General features: G+C 35.5%; 3 protein-coding genes and 1 long non-coding RNA gene across 4 annotated transcripts; all 4 read left to right on the top strand.

Annotated features, from left to right (window-relative positions):
* The first annotated feature begins 1,594 nt into the window (after positions 1–1,594).
* LOC146165513 (contactin-2-like) lies at positions 1,595–5,866 on the top strand. The gene is made up of 8 exons (XM_083380945.1): positions 1,595–1,664; positions 2,193–2,336; positions 3,293–3,427; positions 4,022–4,117; positions 4,501–4,597; positions 4,901–5,079; positions 5,440–5,721; positions 5,802–5,866. The coding sequence occupies exons 1-8, from the start codon at positions 1,595–1,597 to the stop codon at positions 5,864–5,866; spliced, it is 1,068 nt and encodes a 355-aa protein (XP_083237071.1).
* A 2,148-nt stretch (positions 5,867–8,014) lies between these two features.
* Positions 8,015–9,216, top strand: LOC146165512 (contactin-1-like). Its single transcript, XM_083380944.1, has 4 exons — positions 8,015–8,154; positions 8,242–8,338; positions 8,639–8,920; positions 9,104–9,216. The coding sequence occupies exons 1-4, from the start codon at positions 8,137–8,139 to the stop codon at positions 9,214–9,216; spliced, it is 510 nt and encodes a 169-aa protein (XP_083237070.1). The 5' UTR covers positions 8,015–8,136.
* Positions 9,217–9,348: 132 nt separating this feature from the next.
* Positions 9,349–11,356, top strand: LOC146165511 (uncharacterized). The gene is made up of 3 exons (XR_014494616.1): positions 9,349–9,493; positions 9,961–10,078; positions 11,255–11,356. It is a non-coding gene; the product is annotated as an uncharacterized LOC146165511 (long non-coding RNA).
* A 438-nt stretch (positions 11,357–11,794) lies between these two features.
* Positions 11,795–15,304, top strand: LOC146165510 (uncharacterized). Its single transcript, XM_083380943.1, has 3 exons — positions 11,795–11,875; positions 12,088–12,331; positions 14,577–15,304. Exons 1-3 carry the CDS (start codon positions 11,795–11,797, stop codon positions 14,966–14,968), a joined length of 717 nt encoding a protein of 238 aa, XP_083237069.1. The 3' UTR covers positions 14,969–15,304.
* The last annotated feature ends 2,229 nt before the right edge of the window (positions 15,305–17,533 follow it).

Here is a 17,533-nt window from a genome sequence, read left to right as displayed (position 1 = left end):
TTTATTTGGCCTCTATAATAATTCTTTCATTTTTTGCCTTTTTATTAAACTTCTGATTTTATTTTCGCCTACGGCACAAACTACAGACATTTAAAATAATGTCGAATTTACTGCTTTTCAAGACTATTGTTCTAATTCAGTTGTGTTGGTGTGGCCCGCTAACATGGTCAAATTATGTCATCCGACGCTCAGTTAGACTGAACTTTTGACAACCCTGGTGTAAAGTAACAGTTTGCTGAAACGATTTTACGTGTTTTCTTCGCGCAGAAGAACTTAAGTTAGTGGTGGTAACATTAGAGTCGCTGCGAATTTGATTCCGTATAATTTAAACATACAAAGTCTGATTAAAAACATTGCCATGTTGGTGTGAAAATATATGGTTAAAGGATTTCGAGATTAGTTTATGGACTAGACCAAGAGTTCTTAAACTTTTTTGTTATGTACCCTTTCGATTCACTTTCTTGTATATTATTTGTGAAATAATAGTATAAACTTAAGCCAAACTAGATTTTCGGCCTAATAGCGTGTGTCGAATTTTCCCTACAAACCCTTTATCACATAAATCATCAGCACTCCAGTGGATAAACTGAAATTCAAAAAAAAGTACTGTAGTTGTGGCCAGTGATGTCGCAAAGGAATGTAAAAATATTTGGTTACGAAACAGACAATAATGATTGCCAAGGGCGAAAAAATAGTTACAAAAATTTGATTACGGTGGAAAGAGTGAAAAGTTAGCAATTTATAAATTTATAAGCATTCCGATAACAGTGTTTTATTGATGTGAAGCAGGCATTGTTGTTTTGCTCATACGCTGAACTTAGTAAGCTTAACCGTTTTCTCGCATAAACTTTAGCAACGATTTCTTTCACAATCAACGAAAAATCGTCGCAGTGCCTGTAAAAATAACTTGGCCGCGTAATCCCCAAGCTTATTCACGCGTACCACAATTTGAGAAACCCTTAAACCAATACCGTTTGCAAATCCATGGGGGCACCGGGCCATGCCCCTACCCCTACCCCAAACTGGACATTTCATCCCTTTATTATCATGTGTTACTGATATGTCTAAGCCTCTTTTTTGAGTTTTTGCCACTTAAACAAAATATCTGCGTTTTTTTCGTTTTACGCGAATCAATAACATTTTTATTATTTATAGCTTTTGTATTGAAAGTAACAAATCTCCAAGCTAAAACTTGAAATGTCAAACTGATGTGTGGTGTTACTAAGGTTACTTCTTTATTACGTCACGTTTTGACGAATCTTATGTCCTAACATTTTCTCGTGTCCCCTCTATTTCTAAGCTGATTTACATTAAAGTGCATTTGGATTTACGCTTTAACTCAAAGCTTCTAAGAGTAGCGAGTTGGTAACCGCTTTGAGAACTTTTTTTTCAAACATTAATGTCCTTTAATGGTTTAACCAAGTTTAAAATGCGATTGATCATCATTTGCCCTAAAACAATCTGTTGTATTAACGCCTTTGTATAACATTATCACGTATTTCTTTGTTTATTTCATTAGTTTTATCTTAAAAACCTGAATTTTAACAATATTTACTCTTTTTTGTGGTATTTGTGTGCCAAGATAAGCGTTAAAATGCAGTTAGCTGATCTTTCGACGATTATGCAAGGTGTAGTGTTTTGTGTGCTTCTAACATTTGCTAAAGGTATTACTATTTATTTACTGGAATATTTTAACTAATTGACTGTTTTTACCTATCCTCCTTTTCTCATTTTAAAAACATATGCTTTAAAAACAAGCCGTATTAAAAAATACAATTGTTTTTTTTTTCAGTTACTAGCAAACCAAAATCGCACAATAATTAATACTACAGCAATTTTACAAAAGATTTATTTTACTCATTTTATAAAGTCTCTTCTAGACTAAATAGTTTAAAAAGCCGTACGCCTCAAGCATCTTGTCAAAAGAGAGAGTGTATTTCAACTGATCGATGAAAAAAATTAAAAGTCAAAGGGTTAGATGCTACATCAAACAACTAATCTTTTATAATAAACTTCCTATTACCTATACCTCTTGACTCTTTATGCAATGACGTCATAACTAAGCGGCCCGAGTTTTCCGTCACGTGGACAAGGTCATTGAAAGTGTGCGGCTGAAGTTGGCTTTTTCTATAATATTCTTACTATCAAGTCATGCCATTGTTAGATACAAAGACTTTTGTTTACTTTTTCAGCCGACATCTTCATTCTGGAGCCAAAGGACGTCAATGTTGTTTTGGAGGGAACTGTGGTCGATGACGTCACATTGAGATGTAAGGCAAACTTGACCAATGCTATATATCACTGGAAGAAGGATGGAGAAGTTATTTTAGCTGGAGGTAACAATTTGACTTAATTTGTAGGTCTTAATATATACTATCCTTAATTTTTGTGAGTTTGCACTAAAAGTATTTTAAAGCATCTTGGTAGCAACTTGTTTATATTGCACATGTGTATTTGAATCTAAGGGAAGAATTTTGTCTTAATTGCTTTTGTATATAGAACAGGTTTACGGTGGACAAAAATGGCAGTTTGATAATTTAAAAGGTAATGTTCCTGACCAAGGAAAATATCAATATTTGGCATTAAATAACAAACAGGAAACTGAAAATGTTGAAAATTTATCTACTACTGTTACGGTTTTGGAGCATAATGGTATAGGACATACAGAACTGATGTTTAGACTAAATTATGAGTTGTTTGAAACGTTCAAAATTAGATCTATTTCTGTATTGACTTTGATATTCTCATTACTCGTTAAGGTATTTCTGATTTTGGATGTAAGACGGATTAGGTCTTGAGTTACGTTCTCACGGACAAAACTCTAGATTAAATTACGCTTAATAGCTTTTTATTGTTTTATTAAGTAAAACATGCATATAAACGATATGTATTCTGTGATCAAGCCAGCTTGGAGTCGTACTGGCTAACGAAACCCGCACACATTTTATAGTACACATCATATGCCTGAGTAGAGGTCCTGAGTTCGAACCTCACTGCAGGCTGGTTGTTTAGCGCTCTAGCCTGTCTTTCTTGAACTGGGACAATATGCATACTCTGTGATAAAAAAACGTTCTGAAGTCTTACTGGCCAACGATTACGGCACCCATATATAGTAAGCAAAACGCCTTCGGGGAAATCCTTAGTTCAAACTTCACCGTAGGCTAGTCGTTCTAGCCTGCCTTGCTTGAAGTACAATCCTGATAAAACTGACTGATTTCGGTAACCCTCTCCGGAGGCATAAAATGGTTTTTATATTATGTGGTGTTGATAACGCACTGTTTTAAAAATACAGACCGGTACAAGTTCAGCGAAAACGGGACTTTGACGATAAATCCACTGCGAGTATCAGATGCGGGAAATTACCGCTGCCTGGCAACTAGTGATGAAGGAACAGCTTTAAGCAATCCAGGAAAACTTCAGATCACTTGTAAGTATAGAACAAAGCTTCTGTAGATACGGTTGGAAAATGTTCATACCGCTTTGGGAATATTCTAAGGTAAATAGCCTTTTTGATGTTATTTAGCACAGCTAATTTTAACGGAAACAAAACTTCAGACAAATGTAAATAATTTTTCCTAAAATATTTTCTTTTTAACGCCAAGGTTTGGTCACACTAGACGCGTTGTGCGTAAACTCTTAAGTTGCGGAAAGCCGAAATATTTCAACTTTGTCGCTTTCGACTAGAAGCGGGGAAACTTGACATCAACGCTGGCAGCGCGTCATGTGTGAATTGGACGACGCTAGCGTTTTGCGCCACCAGGCCCTAATGCCAGAAGAAAAACACGTCCATTGTGAACCAACCTCTACAGTTTGCGAAAAAAATTATCTATTTATAAAAAGATTAAATTAAGCAAAAAACATAATGAACCGAAAATCCGTTTGTCGATAAGGAATGAATCTCGTTGTTGAAGTAACTTAAGTGTTTTTCGAATTCTTTGTATCAAACCACTGTTACCCGAAATAAACAAAATCGAAGTAAATGGCAAACAAAAACATTAACAATATCCCAATATATTTCCAGTTATAAGTGATTTTGGACCTCGAAATAAAACTTCATACGCAACAGAAGCTGGAAAAGGAATCGCTATTCCATGTAAAGGGGCAAACTTTGCGCCTGGTAAGTTACATTATACGAATTACAGTTTATTAAATCTCGTTTCATAATTTAGCGAACATAACAGCCACATTTATTTTATAGAAAACTCGGTGTACTTTTTCTGGGAATCTATTGATCATTTTATTATCTATGGGAAACCCGGAAGTGCTGATTATTACGTTTCACAAGATGGAACCCTCTACTTTGCAAACCCAACGACAGACCTAACTGATGCGTATTTCTGTTTCATTCGTGATAAGTGGAATTTGCCGAGTGGTCGTCGAATCGAAAAGTCATCGAGAGATATACATTTAAAAGTAACGAAGTCCAGTAAGTGTAAATGCTGCAGTTAACAGGTCCTGACCTTATTGTTGTTTATGTTTGTCGTATTTTTATCAACTTAGACAAATTTTATCCTCTAACAATTCTCCTTCACCCCAAGAATGTGACGTATGCTAAAGTGGGTTCAACTGTCATGCTTGAGTGCTTCGCTGGTGGAAAGTAAGTTGACTTTCTTGTTAAACTTAAAATCACATCAAAAAAATCACTATAGTACCTGCGTTTAGTTTTCACGAAATTGTAAAAGAATTTAATTAGAAAATTGGTCCCATTTTTAAACCAAGCAACGCCTAAAGTATTTCAAAATTATTAGAAGTAAGAATAAACTATAGTACCAAAACTTAATTTATGGGTTTCGCTTTTAAACCTATTCTAGATAACAAAATACCGATTTAAACTGAGTTTTTCTGTCCGATCTTGCCTAAGATTAAACTATAACGACTTTTACAAAAAAACACTTTTCAGTCCAACTCCAGCCCTCAAGTGGACAAAAATCAACGGATCCCTTCCCTCTAATCACGTGATCACTGATGCAGGACAACTTGAAATTCATAACGTCACACGTGACGTCAGTGGTACCTACCGATGTACGGCCAGTAATGAACAGGATTCTATAACAACACAAGGGAAGATAGTCGCTTCAGGTATCCTATCAGTCGTTTAAAAATACAGTTGGGTTTACAACAACAGTAAATGCCGCGTAACGCGAAGAATAACTATATTTAAGTTTCGAAAATTGTTTCGTTTTGCAAAAGATTTGCTCACTACTGGTATTTAATACACATGGGCATTAAGCACTGACTAAACTATTGCCATGGAGGTAGGCCAAACATTTAATCAACAATCCACATTTATCACCGCGTAACATGACAACCTAACAAGGCTGTTACTTTAGCCCTAATCTGTTATAGATGCAAAAGTCCCGACCCAGTCCCCATAAGTTCTTAGTGCATCCGTATGAATTAAATTTACCAAAATTTAAGGCTGTTTTCAAATATTTTCAGAACCCCTGTTTCTAAAACGAAGAATATTTTCTCAAAACGTTGATTTTCACGAAACTGCAACATTCCGCTGCGAAGCTTCAGGTATTCCTCCGCCAACTTATAGGTGGCTGAAAAATGGCGAGCCACTAAATATGACGTCACGTGTGAGTGTGAGCGCGGGAACGGAAGGCGGAAGTGTGATGACGATCACGGAAGTTGGTGAAGATGACGTGGCAATATATCAATGTGTGGCTGAAAATTCACTTGGAAGTTTGACTTCAAATGCCGTGCTTGGAATTAAGGGTAAAGGTTTTTGTGAAAAAATTACTCATTCATTGAAATGTGTTGACAACGTCAAATATTGTGTTGCTTTTTATTCACAGAGCTGGCGCCTCGTTTTGTGACCGGCGTCGATAAAAGAGTCGTAAAATCGACGATAAACAAGTAAGCTAAGAGTTTGGCACCCGGCAACTAAGACTAAATATATGACATTTTATTCAAATGTTAAATAGCATAACAAGTCCAAAACGTTCAGTTCAGTTATTGCTCATAATCGTACGAGTTTAAGAATAATAGTTTAACTTTTTATTTTTTAAACATGGACAAGACTTAAAAATGAATTGCTCTAATTATGACTTGACTGGGACTTGACTTATTATTTAATCGAAAATACTTGACTTGGACTTAAGTTATTTTACGAATAACTTGACTGGGACTTAAGTCATTTCAAAATGACTTGTTTACAACACTGGAAATTGATCTATCTAAAAACTTAATTTGCGTAACAGGTCAAACAACCAAGTCAATTAGAAATGGTTTAAGGCTTTTAAGTTTACTCAAAACTTAAATTTTGTTTTTTTTATTTTAGGGCCATTGTTTTAAAATGTACAGTTGAAGGATACCCAAGACCCCGTCGTATTGATTGGATGAAGCATGGCGCTAATATTACAAACAACATTAGGTAAGTGTGTGTTCTTATACAAACAATAAAAAAACGAACAAAATCTTTATTCGGCTTATTTACTTGAAATATGAAAAAACAACATGGACTTAAAAATATTTTGATCAGTGTTATACCTGTTTATAAATAAAATCAATAAATTTTAAATTACAGAATTTCAAATAATGGATCATTAACAGAGGGATCATTGTTGATTCAAAGTACTTCTGATTCTGATGGAGGAAATTATAGTTGTATAGCAACTAACAATAAAGGAACAATAACTCAAACCCGACAATTTATTGTTTACGGTAAAAAAAACGAAATGGAACCCTATGGTAACGTTTTATTTTTAACCACTATTCCAGGGTTTCTCAACCGTGGCACTCGACCCCCCTGGGGGGCAACGGACCTGTCATTGGGGGGGCCACAAGCATCTGTAGAAATGTCGTAGTATCGCAAAACCCGTGTCACTATTTTTCTTTTTTTTTACTTAGACTCAAACTTGTAGTGTTAAATCTTCTTTGACCTGTTGTAACGCATTATTTCTTACACGTTACTACTGGCTATTCGTGAGAAGTTTTGCAACAGTCGACGTCAAGCTTGCAATTATTTATCTGATTGCCTAATCGCCAAACATTGTTACGTCACTTACAACCAACACTTCTGTTTTTCTAGTTTACTCAGTTTTTCTTTGTAACGTTTAACCAGTAATTTAGTTAGTTTGTAAACCGCAAGTTAGAATGATAGCAAAACTAATGCTCATTATTTTCGGCTTTTCCAACTAAGTGAAAGCAATTTTTTGGCGATGTGTGCAAATCTTGTTCCTGCATCGAATGTTGCATGTATTTTAGACCCCCTTTAATTGCGAAATAGCATACCTTACTGTGGTATCCCTTATTTACAGTCATTGCGGTTGTTATTATAAAATGCGTCGTACACTAGGCTACACAGTTTAAATTTAACGGCGCAGAGGCCTTTCTGAGTTTGGTTTTGGCTCGCGACTAGAAAACGGTTGTCCACCCCTGTGTTGAGTGGTCAAAGCAAGCTTAACAGAACGAAGGATACTTCAATTGCACATACTAGAAGTTTAGTATTGTAAATACGTTTTTACACAAAGCTTAAAACAAGGTTTTGTGTTATGAAATGTCGAAAATTCGCAAATGGTGCGAGAGTTATGCCTCTTTGGGCTTGACAAAAGTTAGGCGAGACGGCCATAATTGTGCGCAGTGTCTGCATTGCTCGGTGTTGATGTTAAATGCGTCATTACGACCCTAACAACTTAAAAATCATGGGGATAAAAGCATCCCCGAAGAAAGAATGATGCCGCCGATGTTATTTCTGTCAAAGGAATACGATTTGACCAGGAAGCGATGTTACCTGATTTTGGATGTAAAGTGTACTTATTCGTTGGCTTTCGTTCAATCGAAGTGTTTTTTATTAACGTGGCGAATTAAAATAGGTTAAAACACGTCAAACACATTTATAATCGAGGGGGCCAAGAGGATAAAAGGTCTTTTGAAGGGGTGCACGAGGCATGAAAGGTTGAGAACCACTGCACTATTCTGTCTTGAGTAAAATTACATCGTTTCCGATTTCTTATTTATTTTATCGTTTATTTAGAACCCACTGTTGCTGCAGCAGTTAAAGACACAGTTGAAGTATTACGAGGAAAAAATCAAACTTTACAATGCAAAGAAACACACGATGAACGTCTTAAGACAAAATGGAGTTGGATTCATGTTGTTGGCGGAATTAATACTGATGTTGTAGATTATATGAATGATACTCTGCAGGCAAGATAAACAATTTTTGATATAGGACCAAGCCGACCAACTCACTTTTTAAGTGTCAATTTTACAAAAATGTGGTATTTTTTACAGTTGAAAGATGTAGGGGATAAGCAAGCTGGTTCTTACAAATGTTGCGCTTCCACAAATATTGATCAGAGCTGTGCTACAATACATATATCTATAGCCGGTGAGAAAAATGTTATTTGTAAATAAGTAGTTTGAAATACAGCTTTTCACTATATTTTTTTATTTGAACTACTTTACGGCAATTTGGTCTGTAGCTCGTTCCAATTCGTTAATTAATAATAATACAGCGACTAGAAACGATTTTTCAATTTTGGTGATCTTAGTTGGCTTTAAAAAGTTCAACATAGCAAACTTTGCAAGTATTTTTTTAAGATGTAAGTCATGTTTGCATATTTATGCGATTGGGTATTATTTGAAAAAACAATTCAGTTGATTTGGATAACTTTATTATAATATGTAGATCTGCCCAAGCCCCCAACTCACGTGTTCGTCACCAAATCTACTGCTACGTCACAACGCCTGGAATTCAATAAACAATCAACGGACGTCATTAAATATAAAGTTGAACGACGAATAAAGCAAGACGATGATTGGTTTGCTTTCGATTGTGACGTCAACAAACCTTGTTATTCTTCAAACTTGCTTCCTTACAACGAATACGTTTACCGAGTATATTCCATCAATAAATATGGAACGAGCAATGCGAGTGAAATAAGTAAACCACGAAAGACATTGGGAGGAGGTAGGTTGTAAGCCAACTTATCAGCTATTTGGCTAACCGAACCTAAACTGGATTAAGGCAAATTATTTGTTACTTTTTAGTTTTGATGTTGAGACACAGTTCAACAGTTTAAAACAAATATAACGACGATGCTAAGTGTGGCAAATGCAACTGATAGTTAATTAATGCTTTTTGTTGTTGTAGCTCCTTCTTTGGCACCATCTGGTGTTAATGCAACGTTGAAAGATGGAAATATATCGGTTGATTGGAATGTAAGTATTTTCTTTTTTATAGAGATGGTTAGCATACAATTTTAAAAACAAATATCGCTCATATTAACTTCATGCTGGTTTATATAATAAATATATAAAAATACACAAGCTTTCGTCCTATAAAGGTTGACAAAGATGAGCAAACTTCAATATTTCTTAACCATTTCAGACCTACCCAGCCAAATACTATGGATCAGCCAAAGTGTTTTATATTGTCAAGTATCGGTTTTGGGACAATGCAACGGCGGATGACGGAAAAGTTTGTTCCGAGTGGTTTGAACACAACGAGACCAATTCGTCTGCAACATCAACCTTAATTAATGTAAAAAATCAATTATTTTATCAAAACAAATATAATGTTCAAATTGTATCTAAGAAAATGTCTGATAACATATATATATGCCACATTCTAAGTGCCCTTAAAAGAAGAGCTCTGGTATATCCAACGATGCTTAGTTGCTGGGTTATTTACACACCAACGCATTGTTTTTCTTTCTTGCCCCATGTTTTATCCTGGTTTTTCATGCCTTTTGGATAAATATATTTGTAATGTTATTATATTTATATACAAACTCTAATTTCGTGATAACAATTTAGTATTATCGACCTCTAACTAGATCGCCTTTTAGGGGTGATTATCACTTACCTGCTTCTAGTAGAAACGCGTAATTTCTATTAAAAAATAAGAAGCATAATTAATTTTAATCTACCAAACTTTGGTCACTTTTTGGTAATACTAATATCTGATTTTTACTCTGCTCTAAATTTCCAACTAAACATATTTTACAGATCTCGAAAATCAAAAAGCCAGCTTTGTGCGAATTTAAAGTTGCAGTTGCAGTTGGCAACGAGTTTGGACAAAGTTCCTTTAGTGAATTATTTGACATTACAATTGAAGCAACACAAGGTTTGTAGACAGAGATTCTGTACTGTAAATAGTGTCACAACTCAGAGCGTTTTCAGTCGCAAGCTACCTTCTGATTGTAGTTAAATTAATTAAAAAAGGAATAGTTAAAATTTAAGTTCTATGTAATATCTATGCAAACCAAGCCTCTACACAAAATGCATTACAATGACATTTGTATGAAAATTTATTTTATAACTCGCGGGTTTATTTTTTACTACTTGCCTCACCATACGTTTAATTCCCGGAAGAACTTTTGTCTCAACTAAAGCCTTACCTCCAGGTTTGCGGTTAAATATAGTGAACTACCGAGAAAGCACTGTATTATTGAAATTTAATACAAGAAAACGGAATAAAAACTATCAACATGCTCGCGTTTGCCAAATAGTTTTAAACTATAAAGAATAGAATTTTACCAAAACCATATATTACCATAGACTAATGATTCGCAACCTTTTTTAACACGACTTAATAAAGGCCAAATTTTGCGACCCAAGCATCTTCTGATATACTTAAGCCATGAAGTGAACTATTTATGAAACACTCAAATTCAATGGTTTAATTTGTGACCTGGAACTAAAATTCGGATGAAATAAAAATGATGTGAAAATTGTTAAAACGCACGTTTGGCACACGACATCTGTTTAAGCTAATTGCAAATTATAAATTGGGTTATATTAGAAAATTGACCGTATAATAGAAGGTAATTTGTTAGGGAAACTAAATGTTTGTATGGTAAACCAGTGGTTCTTAAGCTTTCTGTCCTTCGGGAATTGTCCTGTGCTTGAGTCCTCTCAATTAACAAATATCGGTAAGCATTATACAAAAACAAATCGGTATTAGCCGATTACACATCAGTGAAACCACACGAAAGTACTAAAGTTGAAACTAATTGCATTTTTTGTTCAAATTGGCAAAACTTCAATTTAAAAAAAAACACGCATTAAAAACATAACAATTGGTATACTCTTTAAAATGGCATTTATAAAACTGATTTTGACAAACATATTTTGAGGGCCATTGACTCCAAGCCCAAAAGGTGGCCTTTTTACCAATTTGGTAGGTAAAACTTTCTCGTTTACATACACTTCATAGTATAATTAGAAGTTTTAAAAAGTGTATTAGGCATTGTAAAAACATTTAATGCACTCTGTTAAAACGTTTTTGTTTTATTCATAGATGAACACAGAATTTCATGGTTTATATGGCTCATCGTCATTTTACTACTTATCGTTTTAGTGGGGCTAGTGATGTGCTTCGTCCGAAAACATTGTTTAAAAAGTAAGATTATTTTCTATTAATACTGTACATGGCAATGAATAACAAAAGTCTTAATGAACCTATTAGATGTCGATTTTATTGATGATTATTTTTTTTTAATTAACCTGGTTAAAATAAACTGTTTGACAACTTGATTAAACTATATTCCGTACACATCGATGTTTACTCAATTACTAGAATCTAATAACTAGATTATCTAAACCCTGTCTTACAATTACTGTGAAAATATTTTTTTAGTGTCGTAAGTGTTGCCGGGTAAATTTGTTTCATCCCATTCGAAATTAGGGCTTAAAATCAGATAACTCCCCCCCCCCCCCCCCCCCTATTCTTAAGAATAAGTTATTCGGGGTTTCTTGTGGCCTGTTGTTTTCTTGAACATGCCTGATTAAGTCATTGGTTATTAATCTTGTCGTACAGAAAGAGCATTTTCACGTAAAGATGAAGAACGAGGATCAAAATATGAACTTTGTCAATCGCCTTCCAGTAGTAAAACCTCGCAACAGGACACAGAGGGGACAGGTACATCATGTGTACCCGACGAAGGTCAAATCTCCCTAATAACTCCTTCACCTAACGGAGGCACCGCATTAAAATATAAGACAGGTTTCTTAACTGAAAATGAACTTGACTCTCATACAATTCCCACAACAGTTGAGACGGGTCAAACACCGTCACCGAAACTTTATCCATTGACAAGCAAAGATTCCTCCAGTAATAAAGCCTCGCAACAGAACACAAAATTGACAGGTACATCATGTTTACACAAAGAAGATAAACTCCCCCTAAAAACTCCTTCACCTACCGGAGCCACCGCATTAGAATATAAGGCAGGTTTCTCAACCGAATATGACCATGATTCTCGTGAAATTCTCACAACAGCTGATGCGGGTCAAACACCACCACCGAAACTTTGTCCATTGTTGACCAAAGATTCCTCCAGTAATAAAACCTCGCGACAGGACACAAAAGTAACAGGTACATCATGTGTACAGATAATAACATTTTTACGACCCACCACCTTTCCCCAACCTTGCTGAATTAACGGCATCAACTTAAATAGATCGATACAGTTAAGCTCGTATATAATATGTTCGTTGAATTTCGGTAATATAGATACCAGTAAAGTGATAATTTTTTAATAGGTTAATGCAGTGTTTCTTAACCTTTTTCACCCCAGGGCGCACTCGTAAACCTTTCAAAACGCGGCGGCGCACTTGACGAGCGAGTCGACTGCTAACTTTGTTTGGATATTTTGTTTTTTGCTGGCAGTTTTTATTACATCAGGCTCCTAACTTTATTATCTATAAAGAAGCCTCCGGAGTCGGTTAAAAATAACCCGACTCCAACTCCCAAGTTCGACTCCGACCAAATGTGCAATATCGTCAAATTCTGAGTCCGGCTGCCACTCTACAGCCTTTATTTCACCCATGTACGCAACTAAATTAAAGTGGATTTTCAACTATCCCCTCATAGGGGTGTCATATATCTCATCCACCCACAAACCATTGCTGGAAAATCCACCATATGCTATTCCGCCTTTTCAATTTGCAGTTGGCGGCATTATCAGTTTTAAAATTGTTACTGCGCACGTCGGACTCGGGACTCGGGACTCAGGCAGTCCGACTTTAGAAAAACAAATCGACTACGGTACGTAGAGTCCCAAATCTGACTCTGACTCCAAAGCCCTGCTTTAAAATACGATGTGCTTAATAAGACAAGCCTAAATAAAAAGAAAAAAATTAAAATAGACCTTATATGTTGTGAATTATAAAAACACACGGTATGTTAGTTAGAGTTAGATGGAAACACAGAATAAGCCCCCAAAGCAACAACATCTAACTCGGAATAAATCCAAAATTGAACGGAATAAGACCTAAATGGACAAAATATTGCCCACAACAGTAAAAACAGGTTATGGCCTGGGACGGTTAAGGGACATCTTCTTGGCATCGGCCGTTTTGGTGTCGACGTTTGGGTGCCCTAGTTTAAAATGCCGTTAGGGCGCCGCTGTTTTGATACTGCAGTAATGGGTAGAATAAGAATTTGGTTTTTGGTTCAAATTATTAAGGGAGTTAGAGTTGAAGTTATGGGTGGAGTTTGGGGTTAAGTAAAAGGTTATAAAGGCCTTATTCGGACGAATTTAGGTCTTATTTTGATTTAAACGTTATTACGAGTATTAGGTATTAGTCCTATTTTGGTCTTATTCCGAACTGTTTTTTATGCCGAAGTTGATGTTGTTTTAATTGCGGTCTTATGGCGAAAGACCCGCTAAGATACATGTTGCAATAGTTCCTCTTTCTTTGTTAGCGAAAAGCCAACATCAACCATTGGAACTTCAATAGGGGCTACGAATCCAGTCATATTGCTCAGTGTTTATTCACAGAAAATAGTGACTAGAGTTTATTTACAAACATAGTCCTTTGTTAAAAAAGATAAATCTGAATGGTCATCTTTAATTAAAGAATAATCTCCAAACAGCTTAATTTAACTTTCCCTCTCCAAATCCCTATTTTTTAAGAAAAGCTTTAATTTTATCTGTGGATGAGTGTTTTCAATTTGATTCTGCATTGACAATTTTAAACTATTCAAATGTTGGAATACGTCATTTAAATTTTTAACTTTGAATTCCAGAATTGACCAACGCCATAATATAACCCAATACATTTTCGGTATAAGATCCAAGTGGCCTAAATAACATCCTCATCCGCAGGAAATGGATATAAAACGATTAGACCCCGCCACCGCCTTATGAGGGCCATCTTTTTTAAACGGCTGTGTTTGTAGACGCTGTTTTGACGCTGGACTGTTGGTCCGATAGGGGTTTGGGTATGTTATCTATTGGTCCTTTTTTGATATTATTCCGAACTGTGTTTTATTCCGATGTTGATGTTATTCTAATTTTGGTCTTATTTCTGGAATCCACTTTTAGTCGCAAATTCTAAAATAATACAGAATTTTTGTAACATTTTTTTCCCATTTTCTCGCGGCGCACCCGGCAACCTTTCGCGGCGCACCGGTTGAGAAACGCTGGGTTAATGCATCAGACGTTTACAGTTTAGTTATAAATTAGCTACCTTACAAAAAATACGAGTTTTAATAAAAGCTAAGTTAAACTTAATCTTATAAAACTTACTTTCGCCTTCTAAATTATTTATCTAAGCTACCTTAAACATAATTAGTAGTTTATTTTAACATTAACACTTATTTTGGTTGAGCACAGAAGAGAAACAGTTTGAAGAAGACGGATGTCAAACACGCGAGGAAGATACACTTCTGCCACCACTACCTTCACCTACCGGAGCCACCCCGTTTGAGGATAGGGCAAAGTCCTCAACCGAATATGACCATGATTCTCGTAAAATTCTCACAACAGTTGATGAGGGTCAAACAACACAACCTGACTATAAAATGGGACTGTGGCCACCAGCAGGCGACTGTACACCTACAAAAAAATACGAAGTGGACGGTTCGGATAGGGAGAACACTGTTATTTCACCTGGTCATGTTGCTGTTACCTTGTCGTACAATAAAGAAAACCTGAAAACAGCCACAACCGCACCAGGAAAAAACTTCTATGGAGATGTCAGTTTCACCACAATAAATATCACGTGAAGGCAATCTTTAAGGGGCGTGTGTAAAACGAACAAAAACAAGCCTAAAACAGAAAGTTCGAGCATTTTTGCATTTGCGTATTAAAAGTTAAAAAAATAGTAAGCCTATTATAATATAGTTTTAGTGGGGCATAACCTTGCCCCCGAATCGAACTATGCCACGGGGTAATAAATGTTGATAACCACTGGTTTAGATAAAGACAAATATTTCTCACGGTCCAATGTTTGCACATTTGTTGTCACAAGCGATATCGCGCGCGCGCCGCTTCTCGTTTATTTGCATCAAGACACGTCATAGAGTGTTTTACATTTCACGACTGAAACAAATGATTGTGTATCGCTGTCAGTATGTGTCACAAATTAGTATTTAACGAGTGTGTATGTAAAAAATATTATTTCCTTAAGTGTTCTTGTTATTTTGTTTATGACTAGCCTTCGTGTTAAAAGCCCCAAAAGTGGCGTGATGTTTACCGGTTGAAAAACTTAAAACTGGTCATTCCACATTAAACGTGGCAGTTAAAACACGTGTGTTTTGATGGCAAATGAAAATCCAAGCAGAGAGCTTACTGAAAGTTAACACTTTTGGGTGTTTAGACTAAAAACGTCGAAGTATTTCTCAAAATAATATTATTTGGGTTCGTGACCGTATGTAAACAACATTTTGCTGTACTAACAATAAAATTAAACAGTAGATTTATACGAGTAGACCAATAGGAACACACAAAACTTGTTTATAAGATGGGTAAATCTTGAATGATAATGTTTTAAGCAACACTGTTGAAGCACTATTGTGCTTAGGTATAAGAATGGAAATAACAGTTTCTCAATAAACAGGCGTTAAATGGGATAAATGGCATCAAATAGAGAAATTAGCAACCTACTTTTATGATAAAAAACAGACATACTAGGTTATACAAAAAATAGTGTACATGGGGACCTCAAATATTTAAAGAAGATCTGTAAATGTGTCAAACTTAATAAATTGAGTTCAAAAATGGTGTTTATAAGCTTCTGGCGTTAATACTCTTCTTTGTATCATGGTTCTATGCAAATTATAGGTATTTGTATAGATCGTTGGCTTGTTCGCGGCTCGTTGTTTTTTGCAAAATCAGCTGTTTAATTCGAAGCACTCTGAAATTGCAATAGCAAATCTATGCTTTTTGTACAATTTTCAGGAACTTTTGTATCTTAATACATATTTTCTGAAAACCTCTGTTTAAAGTGGTTAATTCATTATTCAGATAAGTAACATATATTTTTAATTTTTTTTAGTAATTTCAGCGTTTAGCCGTGTTTCTTAACCAATTTACCGCATGGACCTAATTTATCTAAAAACGTGATAACGCACCTGTCTAGCAAAGTGAGACGTGCATAGTTTATTTAAGCAATAAAACGTTTCAACGATCCAGAATGTTAATCACATAAGAAAATGAAGCGTGGCAATGATCTGAAGCTTGTCATAAAACGCTGTTTTTTCTTCAGCAGAATTTCCACTTTAAAATTTTAATTCTGCATTTTGGAATACTTAGTTGAAAATGTAGGTTTATAATTAAAAGCTATGTAGATTTATTTAATAGAAAAAAATATTTTGTCCATGTACTTTTGTTTTGTTGTTTGGTATTTTTGTAAGGCTTGAAACGTTAAAATGGACGGGACATTGTATTGTACCTTTATGTATACGTTGTTGTGTCCAAATTGCAAGTATTCCTACCCAATCGTACGAATTATAATTTGGTTTGAGAAATGGTTACACACACATGTACTACTGCAATGCAGCACAACATGTACTACTGCAAATACTTTAAAGCTATAATGGACCAAGTCTAACATTGTCACGATACATTAACTTAAATAGACACTATAGGCCTACGTATGATGTTAATATTTAAATTTTAAACATCCCTGTGGCCTGTATAGATTGAGAAGCTATGTTGCAACACCTAGTCAATTGCCACACCACTGTACTGAAACTACAATACAGCACAAGGGCAAATCTAATTTGCCATTTCCTTTATGCAAATCTTGGTCGGAAAATAGCAACAGCACCAAGCCGAACATCGAATACGAAGTTCTTCTGTAGGGCAGTGAGGTTGCGGATTTTATTTACCTGGAGGCCGCACGCCAGTAAGAGTTTACGAGAATTTTTTTGCACTTTTGTCGTTTACAAACATATTGCATAACTCAAAAGAGTAGCAGTTTATATTGCATGTAAAGCACCGTCTAAATGTCTTCAGCGAAGCCGAATAAATAACATAAGGCAGGGATGTGATTTTAGTTTTATTAAACCTTAAAATTATTAGTCCTTTCAGCATAGAAAAATTAGGCGTTTAAGATGTTATTCAAAGTCATTTTTGCCTTGGCCTTTTTTGCTCTGTGTATTGGCACAGACGCAAAATACACAAACGTATCGCCAAAGTGCGATTGGAAAAATAGCAGTGTCTCTAAATGTCAAAGTGGAGCAGTGTGGTGCAATGACGGACTTCAGTGTGTTCGAGAAGTGACAGTATGTAATGAGGCAGCAGGGTGCTTAGACGGTAGCGACGAATGGTATTGCAGAGATTGCCAG

The sequence above is a fragment of the Ascidiella aspersa genome, chromosome 2 (genome assembly GCF_963924565.1).
Source record: "Ascidiella aspersa chromosome 2, kaAscAspe10.2, whole genome shotgun sequence".
NCBI classification, from domain to species: Eukaryota; Metazoa; Chordata; class Ascidiacea; order Phlebobranchia; family Ascidiidae; genus Ascidiella; species Ascidiella aspersa.
Note: the sequence above shows the minus strand (reverse complement) of the source record. Positions and strands in the feature narration are given on the sequence as shown.